This window comes from Neoarius graeffei, chromosome 10 (assembly GCF_027579695.1).
Source record: "Neoarius graeffei isolate fNeoGra1 chromosome 10, fNeoGra1.pri, whole genome shotgun sequence".
Classification (NCBI taxonomy): Eukaryota; Metazoa; Chordata; class Actinopteri; order Siluriformes; family Ariidae; genus Neoarius; species Neoarius graeffei.
The window spans coordinates 26,551,498-26,577,982 of NC_083578.1; the positions used below are offsets into that span (position 1 = coordinate 26,551,498).

General features: G+C 40.9%; 1 protein-coding gene across 1 annotated transcript in view; it reads left to right on the forward strand.

Annotated features, from left to right (window-relative positions):
* cfap74 (cilia and flagella associated protein 74) overlaps positions 1-26,485 on the forward strand; it is a 153,080-nt gene that overhangs the window by 120,254 nt on the left and 6,341 nt on the right. The window contains exons 31-34 of the mRNA XM_060931648.1: positions 603-722; positions 2,985-3,140; positions 7,398-7,527; positions 10,499-10,653. Of these exons, the coding sequence (XP_060787631.1) occupies positions 603-722; positions 2,985-3,140; positions 7,398-7,527; positions 10,499-10,653 (561 nt within the window). The remainder of the gene's footprint in view (positions 1-602; positions 723-2,984; positions 3,141-7,397; positions 7,528-10,498; positions 10,654-26,485) is intronic.

Here is a 26,485-nt window from a genome sequence, read left to right on the forward strand (position 1 = left end):
TTGTGAAAGCTTGCGGCTTTCATGTAACTGCCGCCTAGCAACGAGAGGCAAAGGGTAAAGAGGGTAGGCTATCATAGATTCTATTTGGAAGAGATCAACACAATTCTAGACTCCCAGAAGAGGAAGAGCTAGCACTAGAGAGTTCACCGGCATTTTCATGCACCATTTCCATTGAGTAGAACCAGAGTAGAACAGCCAGTGAACCGCAGCGTGTTCTTCCGCTGACGTCACAACATGGCCGCGAGCCACGGACCCAGTTTTCTTGCGCTGTGCAATTACAAGTTGGATATTTGTGTAACAACAGCTTCTTTTCACGTAATTATAACAGAAATCTAACATGTTTGCCATGTTGTATAGTTTATTTAAGAAATTGCATAGAGTCATGTTCGTGTCATCAGCCCTTTAAATAAATTGTTGAATATGCTGATTTTTCCATTTTATTTGGTTTAAAGTCATGATTTTGGTTGTTAAAATAAGATAATATAAACTACAAACTGGCAGCTGACGAGATTGACTTTAGCATGGCTGTGCGAACCCTGTCTTATTTGTCAGCTCATTGTATCAAAGTGCCAGAAACATGTCTTTCTTACCATGTGCTGTAGCTGAAGTCTTCACTGCTGGACTTAAATGGACCATTCTCTGTGTTGAATGCAATGAGAGGAATCAAGCCTGGAGAGACACACACAGTCCTGCTGGCTTTTATGCCAGCTTTGGTTAAAAAGGTAAACAGCACTGGCCTCTTGTGGTATATAAAGCAGTAAGTCCTCATATAAAGAGATACAGTACATATTGTACTGAATCTAGTTCTTTCAAAAATAGCCGGAGATGCCAGTGTTTCAGTAAGATATGCACAAAGCACTGAAGGTATTTTAGGCACCCATTCCTGTGTAAGTAGGTCGAATAACGAAGGCTTCACAAAATTGCGTTTACATGTAGAACTACAACCCCAATTCCAAAAAAGTTGGGACATTGTCTCATCTCATCTCATTATCTCTAGCCGCTTTATCCTGTTCTGCAGGGTCGCAGGCAAGCTGGAGTCTATCCCAGCTGACTACCGGCAAAAGGCAGGGTACACCCTGGACAAGTCGCCAGGTCATCACAGGGCTGACACATAGACACAGACAACCATTCACACTCACATTCACACCTACGGTCAATTTAGAGTCACCAGTTAACCTAACCTGCATGTCTTTGGACTGTGGGGGAAACCGGAGCACCCGGAGGAAACCCACGCAGACACAGGGAGAACATGTAAACTCCACACAGAAAGGCCCTCGCCGGCCACGGGGTTCGAACCCGGACCTTCTTGCTGTGAGGTGACAGCGCTAACCACTACACCACCGTGCCGCCCGTAATGTGGTGTATGTATTTTTCAAAAGACTGAAAAAGTTATGTAATGCTTAAAAAAACTCATTTGGTTAAGTGGCAACAGGTCAGTAACATGACTGGGTATAAAAAAGAGCATCCCAGAGAGGTTGAGTCTCAGAAGTAAAGATGGGGAGGGGCTCACTGCTCTGTGAAAGACTGTGTGGGCAAACAGTGCAACAATTTAAGAATAATGTTCTTCAATGTAAAATTGCAAAGAATTTGGGGATCACATCATCTGTGGTACATAATATCATTAAAAGATTTAGAGAATCTGGAGAAATCTCTGTATGCAAGAGACATGGCTGAAAACTGACACTGGATGCCTGTGATTTTCAGGCCCTCAGGTGACACTGCATTAAAAGCAGACACGCGTCTGTATTGGAAATCACTGTATGGGCTCAGGAACACGTCAAAAAACCATTGTCTGTGAAAACAGTTCATTACTGCATCCACAAATGCAAGTTAAAACCAGATATAAACAATATCCAGAAACACCGCCACCCTCTCTGGGCCCGAGCTCTTTTACGATGGACTGAGGCGAAGTGGAAAATTGTCCTGAGATCTGCCGGATCAAAAGTAGAAATTCTTTTTCGAAATCATGGACACTATGTCCTCCAGGCTAAAGAGGAGAGGGACCATCCGGCTTGTTATCAGTGCACAGTTCAAAAGCCAGCATCTGTCATGGTATGAGGGGGCATTAGTGCACATGGCATGAGTAGCTTGTACATTTGGGAAGGCATCATTAATGCCGAATGATATATACACGTTTCAGAGCAATAGGCTGCCATCCAGGCAAAATATTTTCCAGGGAAGGCCTTCCTTCTTTCAGCAAGACAATGCCAAACCGCTTTCTGCACATATTAAAACTGCATGGTTCCGTAGTAAAAGAGTCTGGGTGCTAAACTGGCCTGCCTGCAGTCCAGACCTGTCTCCTATTTAAAACATTTGGTGCATTATGAAGCGCAAAATATGACAAAGGAGACCCCGAACTGTTGAGCAACTGAAATGGTATATCAGGCAAGAATGGGACAACATTTCTCTTTCAGAACAACAGCAATTGGTCTCCTCAGTTCCCAAACGTTTACAGAGTGCTGTTAAAAGTAGAGGCGATGCAACACAATGGTAAACATGCCGCTGTCCCAACTTTTTTGAAACGTATTGCTGACATCAAATTCAAAATGAGCATATATATTTTTCAAACAACAATGAAATTTCTCAGTTTCAACATTTGATATGCTGTCTTTGTACTGTTTTCAGTGAATTACAGGGTTTCCATGATTTGCAAATTATCGCATTCGGTTTTTATTTACAGTTTACACAGCGTCCCAACTTTTTTGGAATTGGGGTTGTACTCAATCAGATATACGACTGAACTTTGCACATATAAGATACTATAAGGTATTAGAGACTGCAGTTTTTCATGACAGCATTTTTTTTCTAGTTTTATTAAAATTGCAGATAACTTCCAGTTGATATAATTTATACTTGTTTTTAAGTTACTAACCTGTAGATTAGAGCTTCTGATAGGAAGTGGAAGTTTGTCACCATGAAAATGACAAAGTATGTTGTACAGCATATTGTAAATATACTAATGTGATTCATTTTTGTTGAATCAGTATCGTGAAATACTGGAGGTGAGCTGCAGTAAAATGACTCTGGCGTTCACACTGTGTGGAGAAGGCACTGAACCTCTCATCACCTGCACATATGAGGGACGAATTATGGACTTTGGATATGTGCTGGAGAAGCAGAGCACGAGCCAAATCCTTACGGTAATGCCTTAGCCATAATTCATGTTGTAGAATTATTGTTACTGTTCACTTTTTTCATCCCAGTGAACATCAAAATAAATGCGTAGGGTTTTTTTTGTTTGTTTTTTTTAAGTTACAGGAAAAAAATTCAGAGGTTATATTCTGTTTGTTATAAATTTAAACTTTTTAAAGCTAGTGCATTACTGGCTGTGTACTAACTATCAAGGATCCAGTACCTACTAAAGTATCCAATATCAAGGATTTTGGCAGATGTGAGTCAGTTTAAGACAGACTTTAGTGTACAAAAGACTGGGTGCAAGCTGAGAGCATTTTACATTCAGTGTAAATTAAATTATACACTTACATTTCCTCTAAAATAAAATCATTCTGATAAGAATGCAAAAAATACACAGTGGGGTCCAAAAATTTGAGAACACATTGAAATTATTTTCTTGCCAAATCGAAAATAAACAAAAGACTTTAGTATTTTGAAATATTTAAAACAAAGAAAGTAAATGTTCAATATCTTGACTATTTAATATTTGAGATTCCGCACTATTTCTGGGTCCATATTTCAATGTGAGCAAAAGTGTGATATTGACCATGTTAACTGCTTTGTGCAGAAGGTCAGATTTTCCTCATGAAAAATCTCTTCTATTGAAGCATGTGTTCAAATGACACTCTGATGGATTTGATCTCAAATGGCTCATAAGGTCTTGCACGAACTTGTGGAGTGTGTCTCAGCTCGACTGTGTACATTGTCATTAAAGCCAAACGGGGACGTCCCAATCAGGGCTTTGAACCGGTTCAAGGAACGAAAACGAAAACCGGGAACTTTTTCTATTTCACATGGAACAGAAACGAAACCAGAAACTTTATTATTTTTTATGCTCCGGAACAGAAACGCTTATTAAAAATAATGGTAACCGGTTAATACCGGTTTTTATTTCATTCCTCAAAGTTTCCGTAGCCTACAAATAAAAAAAGTCATTCTTCTCCTGCGCAAGTTTCTATGACCCGCTGGGGTTCACTTCCTGTGTGACGTTCGCTGACCGAATGGAGAGAGCGGGAAGGTGGACTACCATCACTTCTCCATGTGATAATAAGTGAGTAATTGCATTACTGAGTGTCTGAGCAAAGAAGGGCCTGAACGATGCAACCTCCCTATTGGCTGTTTGTAAAAATGTATCAGTTGCTGCCCTTCCCACGGGAATCATCGCGGGCTCGAGAGACGAGACCTGACGAGTTAGTTCGTTGGTAGCAGAACAAAATGTCTGGACACAAATCGGGTTTTCAGAAAAGGAAAGAAAATAAACGGAGGGTCGAAAATACAAAAAAGGAGGCAGAAAATGCAAAACGAGTTTTAAGGTACGACAAATGGTTACTTTTCTGAGGCAGCCCGCCGTGGCTGCCTGCAGGCTTATTTATTATAGCCCATTTAGTTAAAATAGTTTATATAAAATGTTTATAGTTATGTGATGGTTGTCCTGATTTAGACTGGTGTTTTTTTTGGGGGGGGTTGCGCGATGTTGCACCCGGGTCCAGATTAGGGCAGAACCGGCCCTGGCTACATTTCAGGTGTAGTTTGTTTTATGAATGTATGTACTTGCATAGATGTGTACTTGGTCTTCCAGTATGGCGCCTAACAAAATCTCGCGGCGCGGTGACGTCATGCGGTAGCCCTCTATAGGGCCTGACTAGCCTTTGGTAACACACTAAACGAATTATCTTTCATTTCTGGCACTTTTTCTGTTTGTGTAGATGGGAAGACATACTGAGAATCCAAATCGCCAACATTTGAAATAATAATTGTTTTGAATTATTTCTTGTCTTATTTAATGAAGGTTGTAATAGAATTAGCCTACATTTGGCTTAAGCTGGATGAGACAGAGACATAATTTTATAGCCATTTGTTAAACAGCTGACAGGGAACGTAATTAACCGTTCTGGGAACGAAATTTTTTTGTTCTAACCGGTTCGGGAACGTCTATTTAATGGTGGAACCCAAAACCGGAAACGTTAAAATTCCGTTTCTGTTCGGAACGAACCAATAGGAAAAAAATTCTGGTTCAAAGCCCTGGTCCCAATTACTAAGAAACTGTGAAATTCATGCAAATATTTCAGAGATTCTACTTTTCACTCAAGCTTTTGTCATTAATATAATTTGTAATGAAACTGTTGTATTAAATAAAAAAAAAAGCAAAACAGGAGCATTTTCACGAGTGCTCTCAGACTTATGGGCCTCCCTCTATCTATCTATCTATCTATCTTAACTAACTAACTAACTAACTAACTAATCTGTATATGGGAACATTATTGACGTCAAATAATTCAAATTTGAGATTTGTGAGGAAAGTTTTTCATGTTAAAATAAAACTATCTCTGTCTAAATGTTGAACTTTTTCTATGATATTCTATTAGGGTTGGGCGGTATTACGGTAAGAAGGTATCCCAAGGTATCCAAAAGTACCAACGGTATCGGTCTCATTACCGTCATTTTAAAAAAATATATAATATCTAAATAAATATGGAGTACATGAGGTCATAATATAAAATAATAAATTGAAGATCATCCCGAATAACTGTGTGATCGTATTTTCACTAATTCTATCAATTTCCTAAAGAAGTTTTCATCGCGTGCAGGGTTGTTTATGTCGTTACCATGGCAACCCTGCGTGACATTTTGGAGTCTGACAGAAAGCTTCGCAAGAGACTGAGACCGGGGGTGTCATGGCTCAGATGGCTAAGGCACCGTACCATAAATCCGGGGACCCGGGTTCGATTCCGACCCGAGGTTATTTCCCGATCCCGTCTCTCTCTCCCCCGCTCATTTCCTGTCTCTCTATACTGTCCTATCTAAAAAAAAAAAGAGACTGAGACCGCGGTTGAAAGATGGCAAGTCAAGATAACGAGTTAGTGGCAAAAAAAAATACAACATCGGCAGTGTGGCAGTATTTTGGTTTCAAACGAAAAATCTAATATGTCCCCTAAGGCACACCATAGCCTGGGGTACTCCACTTCCACGAGATCTCTCCAATGAGTTGTGTTTTGAGTAGGTTACATGAGTAACAACAAGGTAAAATAATATAACGTATGACATTTGGGATGTGGGTAATAAACGTTTGAAATGTCATCTACTGAAGAAACGGAAGAAAACATCGTAGCGTAAACTGTTCGGTTTCTGGTGGGAATTAGCAATGCGCTTGCTACCTTTGTTGGGTGTGTTAAACCGTATGGATTTAAGTGGAATAATTGTAAGGAGTTACGTGATCAAGACAACGTTTTAAGCAAGGTAAGGCCATTTGATTATTAATTTCCCCGCCATGGCATGACGTGGGCCCATATGATTTTGCCTTGTGCAGCTATCACGCATTTGAATTAGGTTCGCCTCATTTGCGCTGAAGAATATGGTTTATCGCGCAGTCTAAACGGACTTGGGTGTTGGTTGATTCTTTTTCTTTTCTTTTTTTTATTTCCCATGCTTGAAAGGGTATGATCCTGCTCATCGTGTACTTTTTTTGATGGAGCAGGTGAAATAGTGCTGCAAATGGCGTTTCAACGCAGACATGTGTAAACGACAGTTGAATGCTATTTTCAAGATGAAGGAAGAGTTGCGTGATGCTTTGAAATATCTCTTAATCCATTCATCAATGCACAAAATTCGCTTTGCTGCTTAATCCTTACCACAATGTACACAATTCGCTATGCTGCTTTTAAATAGTACATTTGAGGCATAGGCGCACGTTACACAGTAGGCCGAAACAAAATATTATTTTTTTCTCGGTAATACCGTATACCCCGGGAAAACACAGAGACGGTTTAAAGGTATCAAAATTTGGATACCGCCCAACCCTATATTCTAATTCTTTGAGATGCATCAAGTATACAAAAAGCACTGTTCAAATTGTCTAATTTATCTTCAACTGTATCAAGACAAACAAGTTCACAAATTCTCAAATTAAGACCTGAGCAGAGCATGTGTATTTTTATTCTTTTTGTTATTGACACCTTCTACTGATGCTAATACAGACCTGAAGTAATGCGTGCAAAGACCTTTTAGATTTTTCCTGCTTATCATATGGAAGACTGTAAAGAGATCAAGATTTTTAATCAGTAGTTTATTGGTAGTGTGACCCAGAAGTTTTGTGCTCTTCACAGTCAGAGTTAGTGTTAGTGATCAGATCATGTGTTGGTGATCAGAATTTAAGGAATAAGTCCTAGTGGGCATAATGCTGTTGTTTCTGTTTCTCTTTCCCATCTTCTTTTACTAATGTGCAGCTTCAGAACACTTCCACTCTGCTTGTACAGTTCAGAGTGTTGTTGGACAGCCTCAGCCCCTCCAAACAAAATGACACACGCTTGCTTCCAGCATTTCTGTCCAAGTATTTCACACAGTGCACAACTTTGGGTGAGTGCACAGAGACAGATACTCTTACACTCTGCACACTCGGGGACAAAGTGGACTTTTCAAAGCAGTTCTTCTGGGTTGCTACATTTAAGTTATTCCACGAAATCGAGGCGTACATGAGCTGATAGCCGACGAGGCACATAGCACCGAGTCGGCTATAAGCCATGCACGATGATATTGAGTGGAATAACTGCTTTAGTCTATCCACATTCACTGGATTTTGAGAAACAGGGCATTTTTATTTTTTGCAGATTCGATAAATAAAAACTTTATACAAAAGGTCCGACAAAATCATTTCCGCTTAGAATGTAAACAAACGGGCGAAATGACAGTAGCAATTTGTAAAAAAATGTTATAATAATAATTCTTGAAAAATTAAAAAAAGATACATTCTTACCATCAAATACTTTCATTCCATATTTTGTTGCTTTTTTGTATTTTTGGGGATTTTGTTTTCCAGTAGAGTTTTTATCTCGTCCTCGGTTGGTTCAGTAACACACTCCGCCATTTTCTTCTTCTTTAGGTTTTTTGTTTTTGTTTTTTTGCGGTTGGCAACCCAACTTAAAGGTGCATTACCGCCACCAACTGGGTTGGAATGTGGAACAGGAGATATTGGGGGGGGGACTATATTCTTTTAGCCATTTCTGTTTCTTTTAAATACTTGATATCTGACTTGATGCACTCTGCCATTTTGTTTCCTCTACTCACAGTATATGAGCTGATAGCCTAGTAGTAGAGTAGCCAATCAGAGCACGCGACTGCTCATATCCAGTGACCGTGGATAGAATAATAATCATTCCCTTATCTGTGTGCATTAGTCAGCTATTACAACCCCGATTCCAAAAAAGTTGGGACAAAGTACAAATTGTAAATAAAAACGGAATGCAATAATTTACAAATCTCAAAAACTGATATTGTTTTCACAATAGAACATAGACAACATATCAAATGTCGAAAGTGAGACATTTTGAAATTTCATGCCAAATATTGGCTCGTTTGAAATTTCATGACAGCAACACATCTCAAAAAAGTTGGGACAGGGGCAATAAGAGGCTGGAAAAGTTAAAGGTACAAAAAAGGAACAGCTGGAGGACCAAACTGCAACTCATTAGGTCAATTGGCAATAGGTCATTAACATGACTGGGTATAAAAAGAGCATCTTGGAGTGGCAGCGGCTCTCAGAAGTAAAGATGGGAAGAGGATCACCAATCCCCCTAATTCTGCGCTGACTAGTGGAGCAATATCAGAAAGGAGTTCGACAGTGTAAAATTGCAAAGAGTTTGAACATATCATCATCTACAGTGCATAATATCATCAAAAGATTCAGAGAATCTGGAAGAATCTCTGTGCGTAAGGGTCAAGGCCGGAAAACCATACCGGGTGCCCGTGATCTTCGGGCCCTTAGACGGCACTGCATCACATACAGGCATGCTTCTGTATTGGAAATCACAAAATGGGCTCAGGAATATTTCCAGAGAACATTATCTGTGAACACAATTCACCGTGCCATCCGCCGTTGCCAGCTAAAACTCTATAGTTCAAAGAAGAAGCCGTATCTAAACATGATCCAGAAGCGCAGACGTCTTCTCTGGGCCAAGGCTCATTTAAAATGGACTGTGGCAAAGTGGAAAACTGTTCTGTGGTTAGATGAATCAAAATTTGAAGTTCTTTATGGAAATCAGGGACGCCGTGTCATTCGGACTAAAGAGGAGAAGGACGACCCAAGTTGTTATCAGCGCTCAGTTCAGAAGCCTGCATCTCTGATGGTATGGGGTTGCATTAGTGTGTGTGGCATGGGCAGCTTGCACATCTGGAAAGACACCATCAATGCTGAAAGGTATATCCAGGTTCTAGAGCAACATATGCTCCCATCCAGACGACGTCTCTTTCAGGGAAGACCTTGCATTTTCCAACATGACAATGCCAAACCACATACTGCATCAATTACAGCATCATGGCTGCGTAGAAGAAGGGTCCGGGTACTGAACTGGCCAGCCTGCAGTCCAGATCTTTCACCCATAGAAAACATTTGGCGCATCATAAAACGGAAGATACGACAAAAAAGACCTAAGACAGTTGAGCAACTAGAATCCTACATTAGACAAGAATGGGTTAACATTCCTATCCCTAAACTTGAGCAACTTGTCTCCTCAGCCCCCAGACGTTTACAGACTGTTGTAAAGAGAAAAGGGGATGTCTCACAGTGGGAAACATGGCCTTGTCCCAACTTTTTTGAGATGTGTTGCTGTCATGAAATTTAAAATCACCTAATTTTTCTCTTTAAATGATACATTTTCTCAGTTTAAACATTTGATATGTCATCTATGTTCTATTCTGAATAAAATATGGAATTTTGAAACTTCCACATCATTGCATTCCGTTTTTATTTACAATTTGTTCTTTGTCCCAACTTTTTTGGAATCGGGGTTGTAAAGTATAATGACATAATATTCTATAGCATAATATAGTATGCATATCATTAGGATAGCTAAACTAAAATAAGTGTATTTATGTATGTATGTTGAAAATAACTCTCATTGCTGATACTTAGATATATTTTATTGGCAAAGCAAACATACTTCCATGTTCTTTCCTTGTTATGTACTGTAGGTTAGCATAAAGCCTACGCAGGCCATAAGGTGAGACTCATCGGTCAAACCCCTGAATATACTCCAGTAGTTTAGCATGATTCTGTTGTTGTTGTTTCTTTGCCACAAGCTTCCAGATAATGCTAATATTGCATCATTACCTCGCTATAGCACTTTGGTGGTCAGATCTTAATGTAGGTCCGAATGAGATATTAGGTTTTTGTTATAATTGTAAATCCATTGGTGGAACAAGAAGGAGACGTGCTATGCCATTACAATTTATACCTACTGTCACAGCACTTATTTTTTGAAGCTTTAAATTGTTCTGTAGCTTTGAAACACATCTTGGCTTCTTTTTTTTTTTCCCCTGTTGTTCCTCCCAGGCACTCAGAATTACAGTGGTCAGAGTGTGTTCAGTGTGTCACCCACAGAGGGCACTATTTACCCTTTTGAAACTCAAGACATCACTGTGATTTTCCAGCCCGATCACGAGAGTCTACATTACCGAGATGCACTCCTTGTACAACTTATGAACCATGTAAGAGGGCATCAGTCAGTAAGACATCTGCAGCAAACTGATCAGAAATAACATATAAATTATTTATAATTTTTATTGATTTTTAATTAGTATTTACATATTAAAATTATTCACTATATTAATAATCGATAATTATTAATAATTAATAATTTAACATATTACATTACTGATGCTTAATTAGTCATAATTAAATACATTTCATTTTATTTATTTTTTAAATTATTATTTACATCCAGTTATTTATATTTATATAAAGTCTTACACATCCAGGTCTAACTGTCTCAGTCAAAAAGCGAACACAAAATTTTATTCAAGTGATATTTATAATTCCAACATACATTTATTTATTTAAGGGTTTTAGCCGTTTAAGAAATCCTTGTGTGAAATTAAAACTCGAATATCCTGTTCTAAAGGCATTTGCGAAAATGAAATTAACCATCTTTCAATATTCTCCTCAGACTTTTGGCCCTTACATAGCCATACATCATATCCAAATGTAACATAAGGATTACACCAAGAATTGCTGACTTTAGTACGATTCGCACGGGATAAGTATTACCTATGGACCTCTGGTAATTCGCAATTACCCCCGCACCTCTGTGTTATTGTGTGGCGCATTCAGACGGCATAAGCAAAAGTCTGTAATTCACTGAATTTACAGACATTGTGACTGGATGTGTCGTAAGTTCACAGCATCCTGTTTCGTCTTGTAGACAGTAGAGATGGGATTTATGGCTCTTTGATGGGATCCGCATCTTTGTGATCCGTTCTTTGAAAAGAGCCGTTCAAAAGACTGGCTCATTTGGCTCTTTTTAAATATTTATTCAGTTTTAAGAAGACCGCGTCTAAAGAAGCCAGATCCCTCTGCTTAGACAGTGACATCAATATTTCTGGACATACCTTTTATATAAAGCAACCTAGACTTACATTATTGTATTAACCCCTAAACGCTCATAAATAACCATTAAAAAACAATGAGGGCTTTAATGAATGTCCATGCAGAACGGCTTTTCTGTAAAAAAAAAACACTCAAGAACATAGTTATCAAGAACGCAAGAATATTTTATAGAAAAACACTTCATCTCATCTCATTATCTGTAGCCGCTTTATCCTTCTACAGGGTCGCAGGCAAGCTGGAGCCTATCCCAGCTGACTACGGGCGAAAGGCGGGGTACACCCTGGACAAGTCGCCAGGTCATCACAGGGCTGACACATAGACACAGACAACCATTCACACTCACATTCACACCTACGGTCAATTTAGAGTCACCAGTTAACCTAACCTGCATGTCTTTGGACTGTGGGGGAAACCGGAGCACCCGGAGGAAACCCACGCGGACACGGGGAGAACATGCAAACTCCGCACAGAAAGGCCCTCGCCGGCCCCGGGGCTCGAACCCAGGACCTTCTTGCTGTGAGGCGACAGCGCTAACCACTACACCACCGTGCTGCCCTAGAAAAACACTTGTTTTACAAAAATATTTAAGTCTGAGATACAAAATAGATACAACTACAATAAATATAACACAAGAACTAGTTATCACACAAGAACATTTTAATAGAAAAAAACAAGCTTTCTATATTAAAAATATTGAAATTGTAACAAAAATAGATACAACTAAACAGTCAGATAAATAGATAAAGTTATAACAAGAACACGATTATTTTAATAGGAAAAAACAAACTACCGTAAAATACCAAATAATAGCCCGGGTGATTATTTGTCTCAATCACGTAAGAGACCCGGCGCGTATTAGAGACTAGGCGGCTATTTGGAACAGGCGATTAATTCCTTCTTCACAAACACCGTCCCCAAAATCTACCTCAAAACGGGGAAAAAATCATTCTCAGATAGGCCTACTTTTAACTAGTATAACTTACAGTTTGTTTAGAGTTAGATTACAGATAGCACGGTGCCGACTTCGGGGAATTTTGAAGACGCAGAATGGATCTTCGTATGGCACAGTCGGGGTGGATAAAGGATAAATCACACACCTTTTCCTGTTAATGACTAAGTGCATGCTTTACAAAATAATCAAGAAACCACACCATTGTCTGTGCGCAGCACTGTGATTTAATTACTCTGCAAAGTTATGGTCACTTGCTATCACCCTCACCCATGCAGCCTCCACCCTTTGCGCTTTGCGATGTCTGTCAATCTGAAATTGCATGGAGGGCGCGACGTTGAAGCAACATAATTAGGGTGCGAAGTGTCAAACCAAAGGGTTTTTTCTTATGCTGAAAAATAAGTGACCTGCAGTGGCTACATACTGTCATCTTGCATTCTCACGTTTCTCTCCAAGACGTCTCCCTATTTGGCGGATATGAGCCTATTCCCCGAGTGAGTTGGTACGGTGGCTCGACCCCGTAGAAAACTTAAAGTTCGGATGAAAGTTAGTTGAATAGGTTACTGACTTGTAGGCCTACATGTTGCCTGCCTGACGCGTGCTTCTGCCCAACTTGCACGACAGATTACTTGTTGAAAAGGCCCCTTGGATTAGATTGGCCGCGAGCAGACTGAAATGCATGTTAGAACGCTCTCACCTTTTTTGTAAAGCGTCTTCCAGATCCGAATGGGTAAGGGCAAGTGAAATGGTATAAGGTCTTTAATAAAACTCAGTGTGTGCTTTGACGCATGCGTTCGGCAATTTAGGTCGTTTAACAGAAGCAGCAGTCCAACCTTGGAAACCCGCAGTCCTCAATGTCACCACACACGCTGGCTTTCGTTGGGTGAATACCCCAAAGGGGTATTCCTCATTCGATGACGTAAGTGATATCCCACACACCCATGTCAAACGTAATTGGCTAAGACATCTGTCAAAAGTTACGGAGTTGCATTCCTCAAGAAATATTACGGTAGACCAAGATTATAACATTGAAATGGCATGTTTATTATCACGTAACAAAATGTTGTAAACAGTATTATAGAAATAATTTCATTTTGCATTCATTCATTCATTCATTCATTCATATTGTTTCGGTAGAAAACTATGCAATGCAAAATCGTTTAAACACCAGAAAACCAGAAAAGTGCTGGGCCTCAAGATTCTAGATAGAACGTTCGGACGCTTTTTTTTTTTTTTTTAGACCCCGGCGAGTATTCGGAATCGGCCTTTATTTGTCACAACACACGCGTACACCCGGCCATTAAAGGGAACTCGGCGGTTAATTGGAACTCTGCTATTATTTGGTATTTTACGGTATTAATGCAAAAAATATATTATTATTAGAAAAATAGATACAATTAGACAAACAGATAAATAAATAAAATACACAAAAATAGAACAAACAAAATGACGATAGAATAAATTAAATGAACGTCCGTGCAAAGTAGTTTTCCCACAATATTATCATTAATATCACACAACAACATTATAAACTATATACAAAATTTGAACTATTAGGCAAACAGATAAAACTTGAATAAATAAAAGGCAAATGCTGTTTAGCCTACTTCTTGTCCTTGGGCAAAAGCTTTTTCATCTGAAACAGTACAGAAAAAGAACGACAGAAAGAACGGCTCCCCCAGCTTGAGACTCGGTTCTCATCGTTCATGCCTAGGAGCCGTTCAAAAGAATCAGTTCGTTTGCGAACGTCACAACACTAGTAGACAGGAGTTCAAAATGCTTATCTGGTTCAAATACGGGATAGGCCTACTACCACTTGCCCCTGAAATGCTGTTTATCAAAATTTCGCCCGTATCCTCCATTATTCACTCCAGAAAAGTACAAGAGACGCGCGTTTAATAATTACAAACACAGACATGCGCATTCACACGGGACTTGTATTACCACTGGATGTCTGTGTTTTGCCGAAACACAGTAGGTAATTCGCGGCGGAATTATTACTTGGCAAATTACGGACATGGCGCATTCACACGGGACTAAGAACTCAGACATTCTCTGCAATTATTCCGAATTACCAGAGGTCCACAGGTAATGCTTATCCCATGCGAATAGGGCTTTTGTTTGAGTTATGCTGTAGTCACAATAGAGTTTTGTATGTCTGATGGTTTGGGAAAACCTGTCGCATGTTACTGCAGCTAAATTCTGTAAAACATCCCAAAATGATGAAAAAACTGAGTTTGAAGCAAAACTTGGAAGTTTTTTGCCAGTAACATATTTTGACATGGAAATATTTTTTAATGACACATTCCAGTCTTGCCTTGCCTAGGTGTGCTTGTCTCAGGCAAAGAGTTGATCATTGTGATATATTAGTTGCATAGCTACGTTACACCTCAAAAGATATGAGACTAATCAGTAATTGTATACAACACCACGGCTTGGGCAGTAATTCCAGCTGTAATGTGAACAATAGGTTATTAATATACGCTTGTTCGAATACATTGTTGTATTTACAGTAACAGCTCATGCATAATCTAAGCCTGATAATAACTGCATTTTTTTAACATGTCGGAATATAAAAAGTCTACATCCTCCTGTTGAAATTGCAGGTTTTTGTGATGTAAATAATGAAACCAAGATAAATCATGGCAGCTCTTTTGTCCACCTTTAAGGTGTTATAACAACCAACAAAATTCGAGTGAAAAACAACACACAAATAAATCTTGGTTTTTAAGAGCAACCTGGTTATATAAGTGTGCACACTCCTTAAAGGTAGACTGCCTTTCAGATTTTTCAAGTTTAGGTCATAAAAAGAATTTTCCCTGACACCCAGTCATTTTTGTTTAGTGGACCGAAAGCTACTGAATTCAAATCACAGACTTCCAATTTTATTTATTTATTTATTTTTAATAAAACAACTAATGAATTTAGGGCCACGTGGCCCTAAATCCTCCGGTATTTTTTCCTGCTTCACCATGACGCAATACAAGATACTACGTCATGCATCACGTGGTGGGCTTTCCCCGTTCGCACAAGGCATTGTGGGATAGAAATTTGAAACGGAAGAGAAAAATGGAGGATGCGAATGAAACTGGAAAGACCAACTACAGTAACAGAAAGCGAGAAGAAAAGACGTTAAGTTGCAAAGGAAAGGAAACACCGGACCAAACCTTGGTGTGATCATCTGTTCGTTTTGCGACAGAATGATGTAACTGTCAGTGCACGGTCGAGGTAAACCTGTAGGTGGCAGTTATGCAACACTGTGGATGCCAGCTGCTGTAAAACCCAAAAAATGAAGAAGAAGAAGGTAAACCTGCACATGCGTACATGGACTTCCTCTGTCTGCTTGACTGTGCAAAGCGAGCAATTTCATGCATATTATTTGCTCAGGAAGCCCCTCAAATTAAATAACTTCCCAGCCCCAGAATAGCCTGATAGTTTGTGAAATATTACCAAAAAAAAAAACGTTCCTTGCAATGACCAAATTTCAGAGGGAACTAAATTTCATCGATTTTATGAAATCGAAAGGCCGTCTAGTTTTAACTTTGTTAAAGCACCTTTTGCTTGTAATACAGCCGTCAAGTTTTTGGGTAAGAGCGTACGAACTTATCGCATCTTGATTTGGCAGTTGTATTCCCATCTTACTTGCAAAAATGCTCCAGATCTATCAAATTGTGAGGGGAGCTCCTGTGCACAGCCCTCTTCAAGTCATTCCATGGGTTTTTGATAGGATTTAGTTGCGGGCTATGACGTGGCCATTCCAAAACATTGATTTTTTTTTTCTTCTGAAGCCATTCCTTTGTTGACTTATATTTTTGCTTTGGGTCATTATCGTGCTGGAAGGTGAATTTTTTTTTTTCTTCAGCTGTCTGACAGAGGCCTGCAGGTTTTGTGCTAAAAATAGATTCGAATATGGAGGTATCCATCATCCATGACTATCTTTACTAGAGCCCCAGTCCTAGCTGAAGAGAAGCAGCACCATAGCATGATGCTGCCACCACCGTGCTTCACCATGGGTATAGTGTTCTTTGGGTAATAAGCTATCTTGTTTTTGTGCCAAAGATATATTTTCGAATTATACCCAAAAGGTTCTGCCTTGGTCTCATCAGACCATAACACATTTTGACACATGGTCTTGGCAAAGTTTGGATGGGCTTGGGTGTTTTAGGGGGAGGTTTTTTTGGGAGTAAGGGCTTCCACCTTGCCAACCTACTCCATAGCCCAGATGTGAAGAAGATGAGAGATTGTTGTCACATACATAGAGTGACCAGTACTTCCCAGATATTCCTGTAGCTCCTTTAAGCCTCACTCACAACCCGCCGTACGGGCTGCTATTGAGGTATTTCACTCACGTGACCAAGTCATGTGATGCTGCCATTTTGGACGGCACGGCTCGAATCAGTTTGAATGCGAGGAAGGCGACAAACGAAAAACATAAAAGAAAAAGGAGCGAGATGCAGAAAACACCTTCACTATCCAGCGACGTAGGGCATTTACAGGGCGAGCAGAGGGAGAGGTATTTGCAAAAATTGAGGTTAGCAGGCTTAGAGAACGACGTTTACCTGCTTCCACCAGGATTGTTCACTGACGTACGGAAGTACACGAAGCCCTCGTCTTTACCTGACTTCGGCCCACATGATCTGTATACCTATGTCGTTAAAAACCCATCGCCATACACAGGTATTGATCTGAAAGCGTATAAGAGTTTGGATGCCTACAAATATTTTGTGTCAGGCTGGGTAACATGCCTACATCAGCGGGTCGTCCCTGGAGCCGGTGGTCGCCATCTTATTACAGCTAAGGTTTGTTCACATTTTCATTTACTTTCGGTCCTCAGGATAAACAAAATGTTATTAAATGTCATTGAAATAACTTCTTAGTCTGTTGAGACATGGCCCGTTATAAATTTGCTGTTACCAGGCAATGATGAAGAACTGTATTATTAGGGTCGGTGTAGTTGTAGCAATGTATTAGCAACTAGCTGTTAGCACTAGCTAATGCCAACAACATCATACCTGGTATGTTACTGTAGCAATGTTTACGTTCAGTCATTTGGATGACTGTTAAAACCTTTCAGCCTCAAGTTTTTCCTTTACTGGATTTACTAGTTTACTGAGCTAGCGCGCTCGGGCAAGCTGGGAGCTAGCGCGCGCTAGCCTGCCGGCCGGCCGGCACGCGCACTAGCTCAGTAAACTAGTAAATCCAGTAAAGGAAAAACTTGAGACTGAAAGGTTTTAACAGTCATTCAAATGACTGAACGTAAACATTGCTACAGTAACATACTAGCTACTGTTGTTGACATTAGCTAGCTTGACGTTCAAAATGGCGGACACCGGGGCGTCACGTGACCCTGTGACGTAAGGTGAAATACCTCAATAGGCAGTCTATGGTAAAAAAAAACTGGCAAAACCATGCTTGAGACTTGCACAACACTTGCGTGTGTTCAGTGCCGTAGAAGGTCGCAGACTGCCCATGGAGACTTTTGGTCCTGCACATGCAAATTCTACGGGTCTTGCAACAAATCAAGAACGCATACACTACGTACGGGACCCGTACTCCTTTTGTACGCCTGAACCAAGTCAGCAACGCGGCTAGTAGGGGCTTTTTGCGATGACAGTAAGACTCATGAGTGACGCATGGTTATTGTATGCGTGACATGCCTCAGAAGTACTACAACAGTATTCCACACTTGCTATTTGTGCGGTACGCAAGACAGAAGTACATCTCACTTTCTACCCCTATGTGTGGTGTGCACACAGCACACGCGACCTGCACGCGACACGAGGGGCAAGACTCTGAGTACAGTATATATATTGGGGAGGAATCAAGGAACCATGGTTAGTTTTTTCTTTTTTATCAGACATCTAGTTTTTAGGTTTGTTTACCTGACATGTTTCGACGAACATAACTGTCGTCTTCCTCAGAGTGTCACCGGATGTTGTTGGTGACGCATCTTATCAGCTGATGTTTCCGAAGGCCTGACCTTCCTGTCTGGTTTGACAGGTCGGTCACGCCTTCTATTGTCTGTTCGTCCCCTGCAAGATGGCACTCCAGGTATGGGAGAGCATGTATGCTCCCTCATCCCGGTTGATGGTCCTCGGGCTTCGCTTACGGATTTGGATCTCGATGGCCTCCCTGATCCAGCGCTGATGTTTATTATCTTCTGTGCGGATGACTCTGGCATTCCGCCAGTCCATAATATGATTTTCTCTTTTGCAGTGATCTGTTATGGCTGACTTATAGTTTTCTTGTTGTGCCTTTTCTTTTATTGTTCGGGTTTGTCTTGTAGCTGTCTCCTTTTCGCATTCTTTCTTATGTTCGTTTTTCCTTGTGGTGAAACTCCTTCCTGTCTCCCCGATGTAAGTTTTATTGCATGATTGGCATGGAATCTCATATATGGTGTTGCATCTGTTGTCCGGATGTATTCTGTCTTGACGGAGTGTTGTGTGTGGTTTGACAGGTGTGTTAATGTTGTGTTTCCTCATTGCTCTTTGAATGCGTTCCGTTATTCCTCTGATGTATGGTAATGTTATTACTCCCCTGTGTTCTTGTTTGTTGGTGTGTTTTTTCTCTTTCTTCTGTGTTTTATTGTTCTTGACCTGTTCTGCCCCTTTGGATATTGCCCATTGTGGATATTGACATGCCTTCAGCACGTGTTGTATGTGTTGTTCCTCCTGTTCTTTGTCCTGTGCATCTGTAATTATTGCTGCGTGTTCATGTAATGTTCTAACTACAGATAATTTGTGCATTATGGGGTGTTCAGAAGTCCAGTTTAAATATTGGTCGGTGTGTGTGGGTTTTCTATGCACTTTTATTTTGATGTCCCCATCTTCTGTGTGTTGTATTTTTAAGTCCAAAAATGCTATTGACTGCTCCGTTTCCTCTTCATGTGTGAATTTTATATTGCCGGTATTGTCTATGGTGTTGAGATGGTCGGTAAGTTGTTGAGTGTATCCCAATAGAAGGCGTGACCGACCTGTCAAACCAGACAGGAAGGTCACGCCTTCGGAAACATCAGCTGATAAGATGCATCACCAACAACATCCGGTGACACTCTGAGGAAGACGACAGTTACGTTCGTCAAAACATGTCAGGTAAACAAACCTAAAAACTAGATGTCTGATAAAAAAAGAAAAAACTAACCATATTTAATATAAGACATAATGAACGTAATCGGAAAACCAAGGAACTGATCGTGTAGCATTGTAGAAAGGAAGAAGACCACCTCATTTGCTGTTTTTATGTGAGTATACCTGTATGTTTAATTTACCATGCAAACGTCAAATAATAAAACATGAGTATAAGGGAATAACGCATTTTATTACACTGTAAAAAATCCCAACTAAATAGCCCAACAGTTTGGGCACTGAAACACACTTGGACTCTGAGCTGCTGTCCTGCTCCTGCTGAGTGGTGGGACGGGGTGTCGGGATGTCCTTGTCTTTATCACTGAGCATGGCACAATGGCCTGACAGCGATGATGGGATTGCACTGTCCTCACTTCTGGGCGTCATTAGCTGAAACATACATGAAAATCAGCATATATAATATTAATTACATAAGCATATACAGGTGCTGGTCATATAATTAGAATATCATGAAAAAGTTGATGATTTATTTTAGTAATTCCATTCAAAAAGTGAAACTTGTATATTATATTCATTCATTACACACAGACTGATATATTTCAAATGTTGATTTCTTTTAATTTTGATGATTATAACTGACAACTAATGAAAATCCCAAATTCAGTATCTCAGAAAATTAGAATATTACTTAAGACCAATACAAAAAAAGGATTTTTAGAAATGTAGGCACACTGAAAAGTATGAACATGAAAAGTATGAGCATGTACAGCACTCAATACTTAGTTGGGGCTCCTTTTGCCTGAATTACTGCAGCAATGCGGCGTGGCATGGAGTCGATCAGTCTGTGGCACTGCTCAGGTGTTATGAGAGCCCAGGTTGCTCTGATGGTGGCCTTCAGCTCTTCTGCATTGTTGGGTCTGGCGTATTGCATCTTCCTCTTCACAATACCCCATGGATTTTCTATGGGGTTAAGGTCAGGCGAGTTTGCTGGCCAATTAAGAACAGGGATACCATGGTCCTTAAACCAGGTACTGGTAGCTTTGGCACTGTGTGCAGGTGCCAAGTCCTGTTGGAAAATGAAATCTGCATCTCCATAAAGTTGGTCAGCAGCAGGAAGCATGAAGTGCTCTAAAACTTCCTGGTAGACGGCTGCGTTGACCTTGGACCTCAGAAAACACAGTGGACCAACACCAGCAGATGACATGGCACCCCAAACCATCACTGACTGTGGAAACTTTACACTGGACCTCAAGCAACGTGGATTCTGTGCCTTTCCTCTCTTCCTCCAGACTCTGGGACCTTGATTTCCAAAGGAAATGCAAAATTTACTTTCATCAGAGAACATAACTTTGGACCACTCGGCAGCAGTCCAGTCCTTTTTGTCTTTAGCCCAGGTGAGACACTTCTGACGCTGTCTCTTGTTCAAGAGTGGCTTGACACAAGGAATGCGACAGCTGAAACCCATGTCTTGCATACGTCTGTGCGTGGTGGTTCTTGAAGCACTGACTCCAGCTGCAGTCCACTCTTTGTGAATCTCCCCCACATTTTTGAATGGGTTTTGTTTCACAATCCTCTCCAGGGTGCGCTTATCCCTATTGCTTGTACACTTTTTTCCTACCACATATTTTCCTTCCCTTCGCCTCTCTACTAATGTGCTTGGACACAGAGCTCTGTGAACAGCCAGCCTCTTTAGCAATGACCTTTTGTGTCTTGCCCTCCTTGTGCAAGGTCTCAACGGTCGTCTTTTGGACAACTGTCAAGTCCGCAGTCTTCCCCATGATTGTGTCGCCTACAGAACGAGACTGATACCCCTTTTCCATCAAATCAGTTCCAGGGCTGGTTCGGGGCTGGTGCTGGTTCACAACTCGTTCAACTTGCAAGCCAGCTGAGAACCAGTTTGCTTTTCCATCGCTCGCGGTGCTAAGAGAAGACACGTCATTACGTCGCTGTATACGTCATTACGTCGCTGTATACGTCAGTTACGTCACTACGTTTGCATAAACCTTGGCGCTAATATCGAAGCAAAAACAACGCGGAAGAAGCAGCAGCAGCAACAACAACAATAATAATAATGGATGACTTTGTGTTTGTACAGCTGCTGCTTCTCGTCACTTAAAAATGGCGACCTTTCGCGGTCTTGTTATTGTTGTTGGTCTTAACAACTCCGCCCCCCCCCCCCCCCCCCCCCGACGTAAGCGGTTCTTTCCTCTGGCCCAGCAGAGAGTTGGTGCTAGCCTAGGGTTGCCACCTGTGTCTGACAAAAATCCTGGACATTTCGACCATCCAATCGACCTTTTTGCTTGTAAGCAACGGCGCCCTTCGCACATCTAACCCAAGACAAAAATCACCCTTCTACACTGAAATTGTATTGCTCTAATTAGTAAAAATTACGCTTTTGCTAGTTATTTGTTTAGTTAATTGCTTTACATAATATAGCAGGTCTTCATTATTTTGGTTTATTTCCAACAGTTTTTGGTTGTGGACACGTGGGGGCAGTAGTGGGCATAGGTAAAAGGGGAATACATAATTAAGTTCTGTTTGTTTGCTTATGTGGAATAAAAATAAATAATCTAATTTTTCATTGTATCTAAGAATACCTGAATGTAACAATGTAAGGTGTAGTGTCAAACAGCTTACCTGATTGCTTAGAGTGCGGTGTGTGCTTTGCTTGTGCTTGCCTGTGCCTCTGCTGCTTGCTGCTCTTGGCTAAACAAATACATAGGAGGACATGTAACTGATATAACTGGGCACATACAGGAGTATGTACTACACTACACTATTTCATTTAATTCACCAAAACCTTACCTAATCTTCCATTTATATTTGGTGTTTTTCTTTGCTGCTGCTATGAGTCCTGGCTGATTTTCAATGAATGTCTTGAACTCAGTACAGGACAACTGAAAGTTGAAGCTCAGCCTTCACCATTGCAACAGAGAGTCTGTTTCTTTTATCACTCCAAGCATCCTCCATTGCCCCTTTTCCACCAAAGCAGTTCCAGGGCTGGTTCGGGGCCAGTGCTTAGTTTGGAACCAGGTTTTCTGTTTCCACTGACAAAGAACTGGCTCTGGGGCCAGAAAAACCGGTTCCAGGCTAGCACCAACTCTCTGCTGGGCCAGAGGAAAGAACCGCTTACGTCAGCGGGGGGGCGGAGTTGTTAAGACCAACAACAATAACAAGACTGCGAAAGATCGCCATTTTTAAGCGATGAGAAGCAGCAGCTGTACAAACACGAAGTCATTTATTATTATTATTGTTGCTGCTGCTGCTTCTTCCGTGTTGTTTTTGCTTTGATATTCGCACCAAGGTTTATGTAAACGTAGCGACGTAAGTGACGTATACAGCGACGTAATGACGTGGCTCCGCTTAGCACGGCGAGCTATGGAAAAGCAAACTGGTTCTCAACTGGCTCGCAAGTTGAAATACACATTTTGCCCATCATGTACAAAAAACCGGGACATTCAGTGTCCCGGATTTTTTTTTTTTTTTCCGGGACAGACCATGAAAATCCGGGACAATCAGGAAAAACCGGGACAGGTGGCAACACTATGCTAGCCTGGAACCGTTTTTTCTGGCCCCAGAGCCAGTTCTTTGTCAGTGGAAACAGAAAACCCGGTTCCAAACTAAGCACTGGCCCCGAACCAGCCCTGGAACTGCTTTGGTGGAAAAGGGGCATGTGAGACCATTTAAAGGCCTTTGCAGGTGTTTTGAGTTAATTAGCTGATTAGAGTGTGGCACCAGGTGTCTTCAATATTGAACCTTTTTACAATATTCTAATTTTCTGAGATACTGAATTTGGGATTTTCATTAGTTGTCAGTTATAATCATCAAAATTAAAAAAAATAAACACTTGAAATATATCAGTCTGTGTGTAATAAATGAATATAATATACAAGTTTCACTTTTTGAATGGAATTACTGAAATAAATCAACTTTTTCATGATATTCTAATTATATGACCAGCACCTGTAGATACTGAAGTGAATGTTTAAAGCTTGTGTATTTACCTGTGAAAATCCCTCTGGCGGGGTGCTGTGCCTTCTGCCGGCTTGAAAGCATACTTCTCCCTGTCCGTGCAGGGCTCGCCGGTGCTGCTACCATCATCATCAATTTCTTCCTCCTCCTCTGCTGTTTCAGGCTGGGTTACTTCACTTTTACTCACTTCTTCTTGGGTCCCATTTTCTAAACTTTAAACTGAAAATGTTTAAATTTTTCCCACAAAATATCCAGTGTTCTTCAGTTGAAAGACAGATGCAGAATGCTGCAGACACGCTGGGTGTATACCCACTCCTGGCTTGCATCACACACAAGTTATGAGTGATTGTAACGTGCTAATCACATGCATCACACACGCTTCACAAGTGCGGCCCGTACTCATAGCACAGGAAACTGGTAAAATGCAAGTCTCGCACACTCCACACTTACTGAACACACACTGATCACGTGTGTCAGATATACGCTTTCCACGGGCTAACGGCGCAATTTTTCCCACGCCTCGAGGAAGTCAGGTGTGCAGCCTGTACTTGACAAGTACTTTGCCTGTACTCATCTCATCTCATTATCTGTAGCCACTTTATCCTTCTACAGGGTCGCAGGCAAGCTGGAGCCTATCCCAGCTGACTATGGGCGAGAGGCGGGATACACCCTGGACAAGTTGCCAGGTCATCACAGGGCTGACACATAGACACAGACAACCATTCACACTCACATTCACACCTACGGTCAATTTAGAGTCACCAGTTAACCTAACCTGCATGTCTTTGGACTGTGGGGGAAACCGGAGCACCCGGAGGAAACCCACGCGGACATGGGGAGAACATGCAAACTCCACACAGAAAGACCTTCTTGCTATGAGGCGACAGCGCTAACCACTACACCACCGTGCCGCCCACTTTGCCTGTACTCCTCCCCCAAACTTTCCCCCGGGTTCACCGCGACCCTGCGGCACGGCTGCGAGCTCCCAAACCCTGCGACCCATGCATGTCCAAAACATTTACGGCGGGTTGTGAGTGAGGCTTTAATGTTGCCGTAGGTCTCTTAGCATTGTTTCTGATAACTTTTCTTCTTGTCTTTACATCAATTTTGGGGACGTCCTGTTCTTGGTAAGGACACTGTGATGCCCCATTTTCTCCACTTGTTGATGATGGCCTTCAGTGTTCCATGGTACAGCTAATATTTTGAAAATGTTTTGGACCCCTCTCCTGATTGAGACCTTTTTGACAATGGGATCCCTTACATGCTTTGTAAGCTCTTTGTGCACCATGGCTTCAGAAATGAAGATGAAACCAAGAAGATGTCAAGAAAATCCTATAGAAACCGCTAATCTTTATTTCTAGTTCATCAGAATCACTTCATTGTTGACAGGAGTATGATGATTACTTTTGAACGTGAGTTTAAATGTGATTGGTTCATTCCAAGCACAGTCACGTGTCCCATGAAAAAAGGGCGTGCACACTTACTCAACCAGGTTATTGGAAGTTTTTTCTTTTTTTTTTCTCTAAAACTTTCCTATTTGTTTTTTCTCTTTTTTTGGAAAATGATCTGACATGATTTATCTTGGTTTCAGTTTTTTGTTTTGTTTTTTTGTTTTTACATTGTTGTTTTAATAGGTGTGTGAAGGCTGTTTCTACACACTGTATAGTTCATGTTTGTGGTGAAGATTTTTGGGGGGTTTTTTAATCAGGAGACATTTATGTAGCATTTATTGAAGGACACTTAGGTGTCAGCGATTCGTAACAGCCACAGTGCTTTCTAAAGTTTCCCAGTGCAGGAAAGTCTTCAGGACAGAGAAGTTTATGCTTTTCGGTTTCTTAATAAAATGACAAGTTGCCTTTTTTGTTATTTTAACTTTGAGAGAGAAAAGGAGATGGTGGTGATCTGGTAGAGAATGGCTGTTTATCGTTATGGCTATAATGTACAGTGTCTTGCAAAAGTATTGATCCCCCTTGGTGTTTGTCCTGTTTTGTTGCATTACAAGCTGGAATTAAAATGGATTTTTGGAGGGTGAGCGCCATTTGATTTACACAACATGTCTACCACTTTAAAGGTGAAAATGGTTGTTTTATTGTAACACAAACAATAATTAAGATGAAAAAACAGAAATCTGGAGTGTGCATAGGTATTCACCCCCTTTCATATTAAACCCCTAAATAAGAGCTGCTCCAACCAATTCACTTCATAAGTCACATAATTAGTTGATTAAGATCCACCTGTGTGCAATCAAAGTGTCACATGATCCGTCACATGATGTCTGTATAAATCAACCTGTTCTGGAAGGACCCTGACTCTGCAACACTACTAAGCAAGCAACATGAAAACCAAGGAGCCTCCAAACAGGTCAGAGACAAAATTGTGGAGAAGCATAGATCAGAGGTGGGTTATTTAAAAAATATCCAAAACTTTGAACATCCCAGGGAGCACCATTAAATCCATTATAGCAAAATGGAAAGAATATGGCACCACTACAAACCTGACAAGAGAAGGCCGCACACCAAAACTCACAGACCGGGCAAGGAGGGCATTAATCAGAGATGCAACAAAGACACCAAAGAGAACACTGAAGGAGCTGCAAAGATCCACAGCGGAGATGGGAGTATCTGTCCATAGGACCACTTTAAGCTGTACGTACACTCCACAGAGCAGGGCTTCATAGAAGAGTGGCCAGAAAAAAAGCCATTGCTTAAAGAGCAAAAATAAGAGAGCACATTTGGAGTTTGCCCAACAGCATGTGGCAGACTCCCTAAACACATGGAAGAAGATTCTCTGGTTAGATGAGAATAAAATTTAACTTTTTGGCCATCATGGGAAATGCCACGTGTGGCGTAAACCCAACACCCTGAGAACACCATCCCTACAGTGAAGCATGGTGGTGGCAGCATCACACTGTGGGGATATTTTTCATCT